Source organism: Colias croceus, chromosome 17, assembly GCF_905220415.1.
Source record: "Colias croceus chromosome 17, ilColCroc2.1".
In the NCBI taxonomy this organism is placed as follows: domain Eukaryota; kingdom Metazoa; phylum Arthropoda; class Insecta; order Lepidoptera; family Pieridae; genus Colias; species Colias croceus.
The window spans coordinates 2,510,880-2,530,812 of NC_059553.1; the positions used below are offsets into that span (position 1 = coordinate 2,510,880).

The window sequence follows — 19,933 nt, forward strand, 5'->3', positions numbered from 1 at the left end:
GAAGTCAGCAGCAGTCTCGGGCGTAGGCGAACGCAGCATAAGCATGAGGCATCGCACGAAGAAGTCTTTGTCTAGACAACGACTGAAGAAAATTGTTTAGTAAAAAACCGAAATATTACATTCATTTGGGCATTGACAAAGTCATTATGCCAGACTTGAGGTTTGACCAGTCCAACTTACGAGTGCCCGAACTTCGGGGTTTGACTATAACACCTACATTATACTCATTATTTCCATTGAGCTTAAATTGTAAGAATAAATAGGCTGTTTAGTTATTAATATATTTAAAATGAAACATGTCTAAATCCTTTGAAACAATTCACATGACCTTGCGCCGCGGGCTTCGTTACAGTTTATTGACCACACACAATGGCGCTAGATTTATACGTCTAAACTTGATGCTAATACGCGTTTTATATTTTAATAGAATATAATAAAAAATATTAATTTAATATGGTTATAATATAGTTAGATATCCCTGTCATCGATTTACGGATATTATATAATTTATAATCTTTTATTCTATCAGTTATTATGGTATGCTTAAAATTATTAAAATGGCTTATATTTGAGAACTAAAAGAAACTTAATCAAGATTTTCTAATTTAAGAAATATTTTTATATCGTAGGCCGTAGCACGTCAATGCAAATCAAAAAAAAAAATACTGCTACGTCGAAAATAAGTGCGCCGCAATACCTACTTCAAATCTAATTTTATAAACAAAAATCTTTTCCTCGTACAATTTCCTATAAATATAATAAAATTTGTAAATTATTTTAACATTCAAAATACAACAAGATAACCATCAATATCCTCTACCTTAAAATGTTATACATTTCCCCCAACACGTATTCGGAATGTTGACGCCTCAGTTAATCTTGCACGATCTAATCAGCAACCTAAAGAATCCAGTCGGACTTCCGAAGAAGGCACAAACGGTACCAGCACGTGAAATCGTCGGCACATTTCGCAAATCTTCGATACAAAGAGGAGTGTCGACCTATAAGCGCGAAAGAGATGAAGGAACTTGCTGTGAAGGCGGCCGCATTCCTCGAGACAGCCCAGTGCCCGAAAGCACAAAATACTAAATAGCATACGATTTAGACTGTGGACCAGCCTGCGTTTTGACCTATGCTAAAACGTACCGTGAGAAACAGTCGTTACACGCCTCCGTTTCACGAACAGCTGTTGTAATGCTGAAATAGAAAACAACAACAGTGTTGGCAAACTTTAATAGATAGTAATGCTGGCTTGAAGTCTAAAATTAATATTGTTACTAAGTATTGATCATAAAATAAATCCTCCAGTTACATTAATGATATTAATTGGTGGAATGACGCTCGCTTAATTCGATTAATGATCATTGATCAACTGAAAGTGAACATAAATTTTACAATAGTAATTAAATTAACACGATTATCGTGTTCCATACATTCATAATTTAAACCTTTTATGTACACAATCAATAACGACTTTCCCCTTTCAGTTGAAATCAATTGCACATAATTTGCCTATATCTATGCAGTCTCATTAATTGAGCAATACAAGACATTTCACAACAATATCAAAGCGAAACAACTTTTCTATTTGGCAATAAATTATTCACAACTAGCTGTGCCCGCGACTTCGTCCGCGTGGAATAGCGACTGCATAGTAGTTACTACTTTACATACAATTATTAAGTAAACACGTACTACCATAAACAATTCATAGAATTGTTAATAGAATTTATTACTAATCTAAGCTAAAAAACTTACGTACTTTCCGGAAATCTGGGGCATTTTCCGGGGATATCCGGAAAATGCCTGTAAAATATCTGGGAAATCCCCCGAAAAATGTGTGAAAATGTCCGGGAAATACCCGGAAAATATCCGGAAAATATCCGGAAAATATCCGGAAAATGCGTGAAAATGTTCGGGAAAAGCGTGGAAAATGCCTGAAAAATCTCCGGAAAATGCCAGGGAAATGCCTGGAAAATATCCGGAAAAAGCGTGGAAAATGCCTGAAAAATCCCCGGAAAATGCCTGAGAGATGCCCAGAAAATGCCCGGAAAATATTCAAAAAATGCGTGAAAATGTCCGGAAAAGGCGTGGAAAATGCCTGGAAAATTCCCGGAAAATGTCAGGGAAATGTCTGGAAAATGACTGGGAAATGCCTGAGAAATATATGGAAAATATCCGGAAAATGCAAGAAAATGTCCGGAAAATATCCGGAAAATGCGTAAAAATGTCCGGGAAAAGCGTGGAAAGTGCCTGGAAAATGCCTGGAAAACCCCGGAAAATGCGTGAAAATATCCGGAAAATGCTTGAAATGGTCCGGAAAAGGCGTGGAAAGTGTCTGGAAAATGCCCGGAAAATGCGTGAGGAATTGCCCGGAAAATGCCCGGAAAATATCCGGAAAATGCGTGAAAATGTCCGGAAAAAGCGTGGAAAATGCCACTTCAAATTTGCGAAGTAATTAAAGCAGACAACCAAAAAAAGAAAAAGAAAGCTAAAATCTTTCATATTAAATGTATATGGGATATTCATATTTTCAGTACTTAATGTAAGGGTTTAAAGATATTTTTTTTGATATTTCTCGATTTATTAAAAAAAAACTGATTACGGCCATTATTAGGTTAAGTACTTTCGATATCAGTTTAAAGTTTTTTGTTATCTGTAATACTTACAAAAAAAAATCGCCTGTGCACACTGAACGATTACACCTTGTACATGAATGCCTTAGCAAATGTTCGCCGTGATTATTTTAATGATCATAATTGTTTTTATTAATGAACCAATTGACATGAATTAAACACTAAATGACAAAAAAAATTAACTACAGTTTTGGGTTCGGGATCAATTTAATAATTACACCTGCTAATATTTTTTTACATATTTTCATTGTATAAAATCGTAACATAACTTCCTTTATGTATTGTTCTATTAACACATAGATAATATCTTCCCAAGGTACTAAATTTTAATAAAAAAGTTGTTTTTGTTATTTATTTCTAAAAAAGAGTAGTTAGACAGAAATAAACATAAAATTTTTATAAGTTTTATGGAAGCTGAATGTAATGCAAATGGGCAAATGTAAAAGTAAAATTAGGTATTTAAAATAAATAAATGAAACAACTAACAATTACAGAAAAACTTCTTTTTCGGTTGAAAATTGCTGGATCATGAGTATAATAATTCTTTATCTCTTACCTTGGGCAGTCTGGAAGAGATCGCTAGTAAGCGATAAGACCGCCTTTTGTACATACCGTGTTAATCCATTTGGTATGATTGTAAATATTTTACTTGGTGTGGTACGTATATTAAATTGATAAATAATATTATGTACTCTGATCCCAGTACTATCTGTACCGCGAAAGCCATAACGATAATAAAACAACAGTAAAGCACGAATAAAAATCATACTTGTACAGTAGTTGTGAGTGCAATATTTACGTTTCAAAACAACATTTTTTTTGGTACTAAAACGTAGGTAGATTCTCACGCACGCACGCTGATACGTGGTTGGCTGCCCCTTTTCTCATTCCCGAAAAATATCCTCTAAAATTACCCAAGATTCTTCCAATGATTGTACCATACGTTGGAAATTAACTTTAGTCAACAATTGACCACGCGCCAGGATATCTTATTTCTACTACATCCTCATGCAAATCGTTAATTTTTATGAACATTGAATCTGTAAATAAAAAAAATGAAAAGATTACTTTACCTTATTTTATTAAAAAGCTACTAACAAATAAAATTCTATCAAGAACTTAAGTGACCTTCTTTGGGCGTATAATATAGTCTTGTAAAAGTTATACATAAAAATAAAATTTCATCATTTTCTTATTTTGTCGTAACTTCAATTCTAATTAAAAACATGAGTCTAACTATATAATTAATTATGTATGAAGAATAAATATAAAAGCCACAACTTACCTTTTGTGGGAACGCAAGAAGGATTTTTTAAAATGTCACAATTAACTGTTAATGGTGTCTTGTTTGACATCAAACAATAAACATCTACCCTCACTTGTAAAATTTTATTTAGTATATTCACACAAAATATAAGCACCTGAAGTGGACTCTGGGAAGACATGGGTTAAAAAGTTAAATAAATAAGTACAATTAAAAACCCCACCAACATCATATTATTATTTAATTCTTAATTATAAATTTGCAAGAAGCGTTAAATATGTAAATTGATTTGATTTTAATGAAGTCTCATAGATGGCGCTGTTTCAAATTTGTCTTTATACTACTAAGATTCATTAAACTGTTTCTCTGCCAAAATTACGTAAATGACGTAGTTTTTATAGTGTAAAGCTAGATAATAGCGTGGCTTACCCAAAAACAACATTTAAACATGAGTCTTTAGATTGTACGCTGTGTAATACACGGAATACGTTAGAAAAATAAAGGTTCACAGCTCCTCCCCCGGAGGTGATAGCATGGTAATGTGTATATAAAAGCCTCACCCGACCTGTTAGTAATATTCATGCAAAATTTGAAGTCAATCTATGCGGTACTTTTCGAGATTAGCTCGGACAAACATACAGACAAACAGACAAACAGACAAACCGACAAACAGACAAACAGACAAAAATTCTAAAAACTATGTTTTTGGCTTCTATATCGATTATAGATCATGGATTATGTATTCTTTTAAAAAAATATTCAATGTACAGTTTTGACTTTCCTACGATTTTATTATATGTATAGATTACCATAAAAATCACGTTCAGCACATTATTTATTGGGCAAAAAACTATTGCATTGCAAACGCAGCGGCAAGTTTTAGGTAAAAAATGTTTGTGCCACACTCGCTCGCGATTTAGTAATCGTCACTTGTACACGCACGAGATCAAACAATCACTGAATTCTTGGATATCTCTTGTGTAATACAACAAATGTAGCATAATATTAAGCTGGTAATTAGTGTAACATGTCGTGTTCATGAAAGTACAGTTAATTTGTGGGTTGGCGTGAATGCCAGAGAAGAATTATTGTATACAATTAAATAGAAAACTTCACTGTCGTTGCTTCATTTATTTATAATTTAGTTGTTAATTATGACAGAGAGAGTCACAATTATTTATGCAGTTATGTTACTAAAATTCAGGGAGTTCACAATAAGTTACTTGGGTATGTCTCTCCTTTCTAGGAATAGGGGTCTAAATGTAAGGTTATAAAACAACGCTATCAGAAATTAATTGTAAATGCTAGTCACGGTTCTAACAGAACGAAAATATTAGGTAGTGATATTATATAACGGAACCATTATAAGTTCAAATGCTTAAATGCCTTTATCACGATAGAGAAGCTCTAAGTATAAAACCTAACTACGGGCAAATCTTTTCACGAATCTTACGTAATTTCTCAAATAAAACGAGCAATACGCTAATTAAAACATATTATAAAAATATAAGCATTAACGCACATTTCAACAATTTCACTTTTTCTGATTAAAATCTCCCTATAATTAAAAGCATATAAGTACGATTTATCATTTGAATTTTGAATGGTAACAGACGGATTGCCTAGATGACTAGTTGAAGGTAATAATTAAGGTGTTATTACAAAAAAATATGTATAATACAAAAAACATACCTTCTTATAATCAATCGTAAGGTTAACGTAATAATAACAAGATTAATTGGTTGATAACAATGAAATTGTTTCCTAGTTTACAAAGTAAATATACAACAAGTTGTGAGAAATACTTTTTTATTGACATATTGTATCTCCCTTCTCAATCCAATAAGTATTGTTTACAAATTAATTAACTTGATAACATGATACATCGGATAAAGATAAAATTTAATTGAATTAGATAGCTAATATAAAATGTAGGAATAATAATGTGAAATATAACTAATAAATACTAGCTGTGCCTCGCAGTTTTACCCGCATTGCTGCGCTCCTATTGTTCTTAATCTGACATATACTTAATCGATAAATGGATTATCTAACAGTGAAATATTTTTTCAAATCGGACCCGTAGTTCCTAAAATTACCATTATAGTTCACGCAAATTAATAAATACTAGCTGTGCCTCGCGGTTTTACCCGCATTGCTGCACTTCTATAAGTCTTAATTTGATATTATATTTAATTTGATGAATTGATTATTATCTAACAGCGAAATAATTTTTCAAATCGGACCCGTAGTTCCTAAGATTAGCGGGTTCACGCAAACACACAAACTTTTTAGCTTTATAATATTAGTTTAGAACATAGATGTGAATATAACGTTAGTTTTACACTGTTAGAATTCATCTATAATTTTCCAGTTGCAAATAACCTGTTAAAACTAAGGAAATACCTTATTTACGCACATGTTATAATTTGAACAGGTAAATGGGCATTTTGTAATGTCGGCAATACCATATTGAGAGCATATGGGTGTTGAAATACAAGTGTTGTACATATACTACAGCTAATTACATAGATTACAAATACTGCAGCGCTCATTTGAAGATGTCGCTTCTGTAAGTATGTTTAATCTATGTATTTAGTGTAATACTATGTGCGTATTTAGTGTAATAATATTGTAACATTGATGTCCGTACGCAACATTTTTTTTGTCTATCTATTTATCTGTATAATACGAAAAATATTGGATGTAATTGCGTGTGCTTTTTATGAGGAGAGTGAAGCCGTAGGCAGAAACTTTTTTAAACATCATCTCACCGCATGTGAAATTATCTTAAAGTATTATATTAAAATAAGCTAAGCAAAGCTGATTTAAGCTATTATTTGGGCACATATAACTTTGCTATTCAGAAATTCATACAATTAATTCAACAAGAAATATTATTTTCGTTTACTCAATCACATATCCTACTTTCATTCAGTATGTATTTATTATGAAAAACAAAGTCTCACGACACGTAGAAAACGGTCAATCTTCATCAAGTTTCTTGTACTGGTAAATCAATGAATGAAATAGATTTAATACAAGTCGCCCCGCGATTTTACTTTCACATAGTTTATAGGTAGTTTGTTCATATATTGCACATACTTTTATCTAAAAAACAGTTTCTTTCAATCACTGTAAAATAATATCTGAGAAGCAAAATACTGCTTTTAAATGTCAATATTTTCCGAATTTCCATTCAAACTTTAAAAAATATTTCTTTTACCCTTTTGAATTTTCTCTACATCCATACTAATATTATAAATGCGAAAGTAACTCTGTCTGTCTGTCTGTTACTCAATCACGCCTAAACTACTGAACCAATTTACATGAAATTTGGTATGGAGATATTTTGATACCCGAGAAAGGACATAGGCTACTTTTCATCCCGGGAAAATGACGCAATCCCGGAAATCACACGAGAACGGGAACTATGCGGGTTTTCCCTTGAAAACGCGGGCGAAGCCGTGGGCGGAAAGCTAGTACCTAATAAAATGAAAAATCCCATGTTAAACATTTTTCTCTTTCTAAACATTTAACACAAACCTTCATATATGTACGTAACTTTATCCAAAAACGTTCATTTACCAATTAGTACGAATTCCTCCAATAAACAGCTCAACGGCAATTAAAATAAGGATATGAAACACATACCAATTGCTATTTACCCATGTATGTGATGTATTAGTTAAATTTATCAATTGCACTAGTAAACCGGTTTAAAAAATACCTACATGCTTCAAGCGTATAGTGGTTGGCATGGTAACGTTTGTTAAACTAATTGAAGACTGGTGTTGAGGGTATAGAGTTTGGAATGTATAGAATTACATAACAAAGTGTTATAGAATTACAAAACATAAGGTTCTACAAGAACATTATGTTTGGTCACAGAATACATAATAGTAGCTAAACGCTACAGAACGGACACTCTCCGCCTCCCGCCAAATTTAAACACTTACCTCACCCCGCACGATCAGACATAAAATGGTCCATATTTTTCTACAGGGACGATACGCAACGAAGATTGACAACATTAATGAAATTGACTTAAAGTAATTTTATTATTTTGGATTTGTGATTATCGTTTTTCGTAGAAAATGGTTAGATATTGTGCTGTTTACGGATGTATTTCATCAGAAAAACGCGAATTTTTTTTTACGCTAGTCAAAAATGTGCCAACCATAAAGCGTTAACACACACATTTGCAGTCTCTACAGTGTGACTGTCAAAACGATAATTAAATTTTGTATGGAGTGTCCGGGGTGTGGTTTGGTTATGGTGCTTGTGTCCAAATAAATGTTCGAAATTTATACTAAGGTTATTTTCAGAGCTTTTCATAGCAGTGAATTTGATTGTCACAAATTGCTCTGAAAGCAGCAAATCACGTAAACTCGTTTTTTATAAGTACTAGATAATTAATTATTTTAAATTGCAACAAGTCAAGGCTAGTAGTAACAGTGTTTGATGTTTGATTTATCCTTTAATCTCTCTCTCTCTCTATAATATAAATTTGATATTAATATATTCAGAAAAAAATACTTTTATGGATTTTCGGACTAAGAAACCACTTGAAACTATCGTCAGAATCACAAAATATGTGCTTTTGTGTATGTAGTAATCCTATTTATACAGAGATACCTTTACGCTATTAATTTTTTTATAAAATTTTTCACACCTACTCAAAATGTACGTTCGTTCCCATATCGCACAGACGACGCCGCGGGGCATAACCAGCACGCTTACTAGGTATATTATAACAAGGTCTCATAGAGATCTAACGGTCATACAAGGCAAGCTTCATATCATATAATCACGTCTATTCGAACAGCCGTTGCATTCATACCGGCTACCTATATTACGTCATTATCTTTATAATAGGTATTTATCTGATTGCAATCGTTATGAAGGAATTTTAATTGGTAAAGTTTATGGATACAATGAGTATCTGTGTATGGTTGTTTAGCAGAATATATGATTTGTTGAAAGGCAAATAGACGGGAAAATTCGTTGCACGATACGATCCATCGTATCAACAATAAGACAAGGGATGATATTAGGTATGCAATAATGGATCTCTTTCACTTTCAAATTCCACCTATTTCGGAAGCGGGAAATCAAATCAATTTTTAACACATTTGGTAAAAGTCTATTACTCTATTAGTGAATAATATACGATACCTAGGAAAAAGCCTAATATGTAGAGCAATTACTCAACAGAGAAGCGCATTTTTTCAGTAACTTGAAAATTGACTAAGCATTTCAATTAGGCTCAAGCACGTTTGAGCAGTACGTTTATAATATCTACTCGTACTAATAACGAATTTTAAAACAAAACCATATCCAATAATTATGTAGGTACTTACTTACCAGTTTCTTGTCTTATACCTACAGGGTGTCCCACTATTGGTATACTAAGCGCGAAGGGACTTGTAGTTTTGCATACCTACCTACACTGATCACGTAAAAAATACTTAAACAACAAAATTACGTCAAAATTTTTTTGCTAAATTTTTCCTGAAAATCCATGTTTTCTTCTCTAGTTTTGCGCAGCCGGCATATACCGCTTGACGCTTCTCTAATGTGAGCATTTTGTCTATGAAAACATAATCTTAAACCACAGATCTAGTCTTAAACGATAGCTCACGTGCTGGTGGCAAAGTTGGGCGGGTTGCTTGTTATGGGTATATGTGATAGAGTTTTAAGAATTCATCTATTTGAAAAAAATGCGTCTGGAATTTTATAAGTATTTTTTAACGTACTCAGCGTATGCAAAACTATAACCTCCTTTGAGCTTAGTATCCCAACAGTGGGACACCCTGTATATGTATGATTCTATATAGTTTATACTAATTTAAATCTTCTTCCTTAGTATCCCCAACCCGCGCAACGAACGGCGGCAGCGTGCACGCTTCGCCCGCTCGCGAGCTTTCCCGCGACACGCCCGACTACCAGTACGGGCGGTTCGACGCGAGCGCGCTGCACATTGCGCATGCGCTCAAACAGACGGAGCTGCAGAAGGCCTACCACAGGCCGAGGGAGAAACCGATTGATTGTTATTTGGTGAGTTAACAATAAGGTACAGATAATATATGTAGGTAATTTTATACTGGTAAGTAGTAACTAAGGTTTTTAACGGAATAAAGTCGAGTTTTCTTAACTACATATGTTATCTGCCTTGACGTTTCAAACGCAGCGAGCGTTCACGCAGACTGACAAAAATAAATGAAAGGAAAGGAGAAGTAAAAGGCACACATTGTAAAAAATATTGTGTCTGATGCACTGTACACTTTTTCGTGAGCAAATGTTGTAATTTTTGCATTGACTATTTTGCACTAGCTAGGTACATAATTAAGTATCCAATTCATAACTATACCTACTTACTTAGGTATTTCGACTTATTTAACGGACGACTACTAAATCAAACCCCTATAAAATTAATAATCGAAACGTAAATCAGATACAAATACTCAACCACCCTAAACTAAAAGGAGAAAAGATGAATATGGTAACACGGTTTATTTACCTACTTTTTAATCTGTGCACGTTTTAAATCTCGGCGCCAAATAAGGTTTGGTAGCCCGACCCGACGTGTGTAGGGGAGAGGGGGGCATAATGGGGACGTTAAGGAAAATACACAGTAACATGATCAACGCAATGTATTTATTAATTAAAATGAATCACAACACTTTGGTTACTTATTAAACTATCATTTGGCATAGAATTTGGTGATGTAAATAATCATATCACGTTATAATTTTAATTTTTTGAAACTATTATGAAAACCCCATCGTGCCCCAGGGTAGGGGCAGAATGGGGTACGTATTTATTTTGCGTCACAATACAAGCACATGTGGATTTCTTCTGTATTGTCGTCATCTACACCAGCACAAGATATATGAGCCCACCGTCCACATAATTGACAAGCCACCCAACCTTCCGAAGACCTTAAATAGTGTGGTTCCCGTCAAGGCAGTACATGCACATGGTATCCTCGTCGGTATTCTCTTCAGAAGAGTCTTTTTGGGTCTTCTGTTTCTTAGAGTTCTTCTTTAACTTGGGGTCATTTGGATTAGAACATTTCTTCGTTCTCTTAAATTGTTCTCGTTTTTTCTAACATAACGGGATACCCCATCGTACCCCGTAGCCATGTCCCCGTTATGCCCCAATTCTCACATTATTTTAAATAACAAATCAAATAAAATGAGTGAGGGTTAGAGTATTTTTGTTCAAAACATATCAATAAATAACTTATCTGCAATAACAAAGTAAATACATGATAGTAGCAACATAAACACTTACCATTTTATAAGCGTATTCATAGTCACTCAAAATTACATGAAATTACGTTGAAAATCGTTTTTCCTATTAAAAATCAAACGTGCCCAGCCTTTCGCCGGTCACTTTCAGACTTAAGAGAGATACAAATTGGCTACCTATTAGCGAAAACAAAACACATCTAGACCGTATAGTTTTCTGTAAGTGTGGATGGCCCCGTCGTGCCCCGCGTCCCCGTAATGCCCCCCTCTCCCCTAGTATGCAACTTTCGTCATCGCGGCGTGAACAGCATTAACTTTATCTTGTCTGTACTGTGAATGGCAGCTTTAATACACAAGTCAAGAATTTAAAACTTACGAGTTATTATTATTATGTACAGTGTACACACTAGACAGTTTCATTGACTCCTTATTATTTTAGTGGTTTCCAAATACAGAACTTGCTAAAAACTCACGCGTGTGTCAATTAATGGATAAACAACAGATCCATGTAAAGATAAAGCAAAAAAGATTAGATGGGATGAATTTAAACAGATTATTCGAACTTGTGTGTGGAAAAAATAAAATGATAAAATATTTTTACAATATTCTTTTTTTCTGGTGATAACAAATTGTGCCTTAGGCCTATGTGCGTTCGCAAGCTCTATGTTTTTTCTTTTGTAAAATGGCACAAATACGTTCGTATTAAACCAATAAAATTAATTCACAATGCAAAACTGCTAAATCCTAGACAGTTTTCTCTAGTCTAGAATTTATACACGTTTTGTTGCTTGACATTTTGAAATAACATATTATAATAAAATTTCTCAATCAACACACAAACATCTCATGCATCTACTTAGGTTTCTAAACAAAATCGTTAGGCTTTCATTAGAATTTTTGTTCCACTGCCGCACAATGAATTTTAAGAAAATAAGAAAAAAAACGCGATTCCATCGACAAGCTATTCTAAATTCGAAGTAAGTAATTTAAAAAAAACGATTCGTAAAAAATACGCTCTATCCACGAGTCTATAAAAATCGTCTATCCAAAAAGAGATACGACAAAAACGGCAATTACGACACAGTTTTACGGGTTTTGGTAAAAAAGTCATTGGTCAGAAGTTAGAACATGGGCAGAGACCATACATGGTCAGGCTCCACGGGCCCTAGCTGGTCATTGATTCATATAGACATATTACGTAATTTTAACTTAATTTAGCACGATCGAATGTTACTTCATCCTTCCTAACGGGCTAACGATTTAATTCGTATTTACGTATCTTGCTCAAAACATTGACATCATTAATTGAAAATGTATAAAACTACCAAAAGATCAAGAAAAGACATATTTTATATGTACTTAGAGCAAATTTAGAGTAAATTCGTGCAGATTACATTCCCAAAAGAGAAGAATATATACATAAATATTTTTTATTTCTTAAAATGGATTCACTAAATTTAATATACATATTTATAAGTACATACATATAGTAACTAACTATATGCATGTTTTTGCGCTTAGCGCCAAAATGTGCATTTCTCTGAATTACGAAACACCAAACAACATGTTACAACACAAAAAGACCTTAATAATAAATAATGTATAATTTCACTGAATCAAAACAAGAATAGGTATACATGTTTGTCTTTTATTTTTGGCGCTCTTTACCTGACGTGTAGTATTGAATAAAACATGACGGTTGAAACTGGGCCTCGCGCGTCCTCGCCGGAGAAAACCGGACTTCCATAGATATTTTCTATCTGATAAAAGAGGTATTTATCAGGTAATTCCTTGTGAATGAATCATTCAGTTAACGCACTTGATGGAAAATGACTAAGGAAAATGAAAACACATTGTTACTTGTGCGTTAAAGCTGATTGACACCTTAATGTATTTACTATTTTGTATTTTCTATTTATTTGCTGGCATTTTATACGTTTTAGATACTAAATTTTATATGAAATGTTAGTAATTAGGTACCTACTGATATACCTACCTTTAAATTACCTAGATACTTAGAGTAAGCCGGAACTCATTGCATCGTTACTATTGTTTTATAGTATTCGAAATAATCTTTTTTAAGATTACGGTTCTTCTCGCTAATTCTGGTTACTAAAAAATAAAATAAGTCCATACACATTATTCAATTACTAAACAGTTATTCAAACAAAAATTAACCTATACTAAGCCTGGGTAATTAAAAAACTAACGCTTCTTTCAAACCAATCCAAACACGTATATATTTGCAATACGAAAGCGTGCATTCTCAGTAAAATATTACAGCCATATAATAATCATTTACAACACAGATCATTAAGATATTAACACCTGGAGTCATGAAATGCATAATTTAAGGCTTAACTTTCATAGTATGTTTACATGCAGTATGTTAATTTTCTGCTAGTACACACGATCTAGTTGATTGTCCAATTTGCATGATAGTTAATACCCGATGCATGTGCAATAATCGTATACAATTGTTTAGTCATGCATACTTGAAACCGTGTTAGCGTGTAGCAGATAATGATACCATGCGGCTATATAATAAGCTTTTGTGTAATTTTATCTATTGTTATGTATTGCACTTCATTTTAAAATTCTTAACCAAGTCATACAATCAATTTTTTTAATGAATTTACTGTAGAATTAATAAAGAGGCCTTATTCAAATACATATACATACAATAATATTAAATAAAGTATATAAAACTTACCATAAATAAATGCTCTCTTCTCCATTGGTTGATCAAAATTGACTCGAAATTTCGAAATTGAAATTCTTAAATGCTACATGACATGCATGCAGGCATGCTCAAACATCTCTTTTGAGCATGCATGCATGTCGTATGCAAATAGCAAACGTGTGCAGCCAGCATTACATCAAGATATTAAGAAGAAAGTGAGTTAGGTATTTAAGAAAGTCTAACCCATATGACATCTGGACTCAGCTCAGTCAAGGTTGATTCGCACTGGTTTCACTGTCATTAATGTGATTATAATGTCACATAAATCCGTAGGTTTCATTGAGAGTCAGTGCGATTAATTTATTGGTTTTTACAAGGTTAGGCTGTACCTTTCTAACGCTCTTGCATTATATTTAATGCCCTTTGCAAAACAGAAAGTTAATGCAATTATCTCATTTATATTAGTTTGAAGCACAGATCACAGAAACTGAAGGGAAGAACCCATGAACCAAGCTCCATATTAAATTATACATTTTATGCTCTAAAAAATTTTTACGTCTGCATGTATTTTACGACACTTTGTTTTGATATATAATTTTAAAACCACGTTTATTATTTTATTTGTTTTGTATGAATTAAAAAACGGTTACGAGGTCGTTTGCAAAAAAGCGGTGAGTAACAGGACATAGAGATTGGCAAACCATCAACAATAACCATAAATACAACCTAATTTCACTACTATAATTAATATTTTACCATAATTTACCAACAAATAAACAAATTAAATATAGACAGAATATCGCGCAATACATCTCACGTTAATACGTAATCGACAGTTCAGTCGATAAATACTCATTATATCAACTAGCTTGACGGCTTGTAATAGCAGATTTTACTAATAAACCCATTATTTATCATCGATATAGTTACGTAGGCTTTCTGCATCTCATTATCAACTTCACTGTATATTTAGACGTGTAAAACATACACGCTTTAATCTAGTTTATAGGTACTTATTTAACACTTCTATGCTTCAAATTTGGTTCATATTTCCACTTAATTTTTGGCAAGATTTATAGAGTATCTATCAAGATTACAAACACACATCATCTGATACACACTATGCTGATTTTCATTACGATTTAGATCGTCTTTACGATTATACTTGTCTTCAAAACATGCTACACTTGACGCACCCCTACAATAAAATAAAATTTATATCCTGATATAAAATTAGATAAAGAATGCATCAATAATATTATTTAAAAGCTAAAAGTGCATATAGCCCACGTATCTAGCGCAAATGTCACCTGCAAGTAAAGTTAAGCTTGACGGAGTGGGTGCGCGGCCTTGCGCCTACGCAGTAGGTCGCGGGGTAATTATAAATATATCGATTATTTATATTAATACTTATAGATATAGAGCATGTTTTATGATTCATTGACCTTCTAGTTACAGTTTATTATCTAAGAACACATAAATTAATGTAGAATTAAATTTATTTCCGCTGTGTTCAAACGTATAACTTAATGAAAGTGTGTTTAAAAACAACTTATTTAACTTTATGTTTTCTAAAATTGAAAGGCTTTTTTTAAGATAATTTATAAGCTATTTGTCAATATTATCGACTATTTATGCTGTCTATCTTATCGATGCCTTGATGACGTCTACATCGATGTTCCCACTTTTTTACAGTTGGTCTCATAAATAATTCTTACATATCGACTGTACTTTGATTGATTTTATAAATATTCAATCAAAGTTATATATAATAGTTATAAGTGCAAAAACGGTGTGGTTCGCATGTAATGTTAAAAGTATAATATTTTATAATAAGCTTTTCAATTCGGCTCTGCGCAACTAGTGAAAATAATATATTAAAATAGTTTTTGAATGTTTCAATTACAAACCACTTCATGACATCACATCATCATCACATCAGCCTATTCCCGTCCACTGCTGGAAGTAGGCCTCTCCCAGATTGCGCCATTTTTTACCTCTTTTTCATAAAACTAGCTACCTACGTCACAGAATAATAACTAGTAACTATTGGCTACATTTAGATAGTTTGTATTTTAAAAAAGATTTTCTACTCAATTTTAATGAGATTTTTATTAAAAGCGATCAAGAAACACCGTCAAAGCAAACAGGTCACAAGCTTACATGCCGCTATCTCCGCTACTACAATAACTGTAATATAAAACAACAATACGTTACATTACGTGGTAGGTTAACAAGCAAGCGATATAATGAACTGATTGATGTAACTACTTCGTTATTAGAGAGATTATTTTAAGTGTATTTATAGGTACAGATCAGAGATATCATTAATGTGCTTTGTTAATGAAGATTCGTTTTGAAATGGAAAAGATATCTACATGTGAAATACGATAGTGAGATATACCCTACAGCCTACAGCCTACATAATATTGTGAAGGCGGTTTTTTTAACAAATGAAGTTTTTATGCCAAAAGGGCTGTAGATTTAATAAGTTTAGATCTTGGCGTCGAACACTGGCAATATAGTTTTGCTCTGAATATTAAAAAACAAAGTTTGTTTGTACATAATATTTACTTGTGTTTTCATGATATAAAACATAAGCGCAAACTAATGAACATTCTAAAATGAAGAAACTTATAAAAACACTTACACAACATACATAATTGATATCCATTCCACAAACATTATCTTACCCCTCTTCACCTTATTTCTTTGATCAGATTTTGCTTCATTCAACGAATACCTTCTAAAGTTCCGCTATAACTGTTAATTCGGTTTGAAAAACATTCATAGAATTAATACGAAAGCGAATTCCCAAACCGATATAATCATAAATCTAAATAACCTTTTAACCTCAAACTTAACCCAGAAAGTAACAAAAGATTTAATTCTCATTCTCACGTCCAACATTACCGTAAGATTATTAAAATATATGACCGCTTTAGGAGGTTCTAAAGCGACTAAGGGCATAGATTACTAGAAGATTACTAGATAGTTACTGCGTCTATGGGCTCTGTAGCCCCTGTAGGTGTGTTTCGTAGACTAATTGAATCCATATAATTATTGTCTATTATTTTCTATCTGTGAACTCGCTAAAATAAATAAAAACACAGCTATATTTTAATAGATTCAACTTTAAAGTATTTAATAACAATTTAAACGATTCATTTTAGTCTATGACACTTCCTGATTCCAATAGAGAGAAATGATCTCCGATGTCCAGTAGTGAACGTCAAAAATAAATATTGGAATAATAAATAATTGGAATAATAAATAAATATTATCAGAAATCAAATTTCTACGTGACTAAAATATTACTATCTCTTTCACGTAACCCAAAAAGTTACAAATGCATAAATGGAACTTTGTATGAATATCAAGCTTCCTTTTTGCGGTTTTCAGATGCGTTTGTCCGTTTCGCGTATGTTTCATATACAGATAAGATTAGAAGTTCCGGAGCTTACGGTTGTATCTATATTTAATTACATCCGCAGTTACCACGGGAAAATATAACATTTTTCCAAACCGATTCATGTTTATTCTGTTTCGATAGTCCAGAGTTTATAGACTCTAGAATATTAAAAAAAAATAACTGAAAAAAAGGTCTTTACAAATCGCCTATCGTTATAAATTATTATAATGATCTTTATCTCCTTTTACATTTGCATCGACTGCGATAATATTATAAAATAATTTCTAAATCAAAGGCTATTGAAATTACAAATTTGTTATTATAAATAGCAAAATTCCCAATAACGACAGTATCTATAAAATTAATAGACAATCCAAGCCAATCGTTACCATAACTTAGTAAGTTCAAATAATAGATAAACTAATGTATCTACAAAGCGGACGGTTGAATAATGATGCGGCTCAATATCAACAATCGTAGTGGTTCTGGAAATATCAAATTCTCCTTTTGAGATTATATTAATACCAGCTTTCAGATCGCAGCCTCGCTAACATTTGACTATTTCGCTTCTCTTAGGGTTTTGGCCTAGGTATAAAATAAACCCTATCCTTTTCGAGATTTATCTATTTACTTATATTATTATAAGTGAACCTTTGTGAACCTTTTAAAGCTGAAAACCATAATTTGGGCCGTGAAAGATTAACAGAAGAAGAAGACAAGAAAATTTTGGTCCATATTCACACACATTTAAGTACCTAACCTATAGGTTCTTTCACTTCCATAATTTCCATATTGATAGGTTAATTCTAACTCTATGCAACATTCCAATTGAATAACTGGGTACCTATTATAAAACTACCGATTTTGATGTTGTCTGATTCAAAATAACGGCCGGATTCGTTTGAATAGATTTAAAATCTTACATAACAAGGTTAATTTATCGAATTAAACGCGATTGAAACCTTGTTACAGCTAGTTTTAACTAACGTCCACAAATCAGCGTTTGATGCATGAATACATGAGCTTAGCAACATGTGAATGCACCCAGCGTCGGGCGTGGGAATTATACCGTACACCATTCAGTGAGGAATAAATCATATGCCTGAGCTTTAGCAAAAACCGAGATGCTTCGTGCTGGTATGAGCTACGATCGGTGTGCATTTTTTACGTGTACATTTATTTGACTTATCGAAGCATGTGAGGTATCGATTTTGTATGAGTATTTGAGTAATCTATACTAATCTATACTAATATTATAAAGCTGAAGAGTTTGTTTGTTTGTTTGTTTGTTTGTTTGTTTGTTTGATCGCGCTAATCTCGGGAACTGCTGGTCCGATTTGAAAAATTCTTTCGGTGCTAGATAGCTCATTTATCGAGGTAGGCTATAGGCTATATTATATCATCACGCTACGACCAACAGGAGTGGAGCCACGGGAGTGAAACCGCGCGGAGCTTCTGGTGTTAGATAAACATTCACAAATTTGTGATTTTAAAGATAAATTATACAAAGCAGTTTGTCGAAATAGCTGCTTACTTATGAGTTTTACTATAATTGATTATTCGTACAATATTACCTACCTAGGTATTAGCATTAATTATAAATCTGATAACCCAAAAATCCAAAACTTCTGTATACATGTATCGTATCTGCTACCTAAATGTTTCTACCCCTCATCCATAATTTCAAACTGAATGTAAAACATTGAAAATGCATTAGATATAGGAACTTTATTACACAATTAATATTATCCCTAATTAGCTTTAAGATGACGGTATCTCCAGTAAATATCGTATCTTTATAATCTTTGATTAATATAAATTGCACATGCTGGTAACATAAACGATAAATTTCATTTCTAGACGTAATATAATTTTAGTGGAAACTTGTAAATTTGATAATCGTTTAATGCGCCGCTGCGTGGGCGCCATTTAATTGGCTAAAAGCGATGTTGCATAAATACGTTAACATTGTGTAGGCCTCTGAATAGCGAATACAGTTAAAACGTGTTTTAAGGCTGTTTTGAAGGTTTTCTATTGATAATCTATACATATAATAAATCTGTAGAAGGGAAGAAATCATAGAAAATATTGAAAAAATAAATACCAGGGAGTGTTACTGCCTACTGGATCGATACCAAACCCAAATATGTGATTAAAAAATTTTTTATCTGTCTGTCTGTCTGTCTGTCTGTCTGTCTGTATGTGAAGGCATCACGTGAAAACTAACGGTTCGATTTCGATGAAACTTGGTATAATTATACCTTATTATCCTGGGCGTAAAATAGGATACTTTTTATCCTGGAAAAATACGTAGAAAAAAAATCATCTTAATTTTTCAGTTTTATCCATAGACGTTGTTCTGTAGAACCGCGAACACACGTTGCGTATTATTATAGGCCGTATTTGGGTCCAATATATTATATTAATAAGATGTCATTGTCAGAGTTACTCAAAATGAAGAAATAAACCATCCACGCGAAGACCGACATCCGCGCGGACGGAGTCGCGGGCGGAAGCTAGTATAAGAATAAAATATTATAGAGAAACAGGTAAATCTAATCAACTGTTTTTATTGAACGCTATGTTATTTTTTTTCTCAGATACAAAATCTATCTATGTTACTTAAGATGGTATACATCTAAACCTTTTACAGAGAACACATTTACACATACTGTACCTAGT

General features: G+C 32.8%; 1 protein-coding gene across 13 annotated transcripts in view; it reads left to right on the forward strand.

The window, feature by feature from the left end:
- Positions 1-19,933, forward strand: part of LOC123698825 (hillarin) — a 44,910-nt gene that overhangs the window by 11,592 nt on the left and 13,385 nt on the right. For all 13 annotated transcript variants that reach the window (XM_045645584.1, XM_045645578.1, XM_045645576.1 and 10 more), the window contains exon 4: positions 9,770-9,960. In XM_045645584.1, coding sequence (XP_045501540.1) covers positions 9,770-9,960 — 191 coding nt within the window. The remainder of the gene's footprint in view (positions 1-9,769; positions 9,961-19,933) is intronic.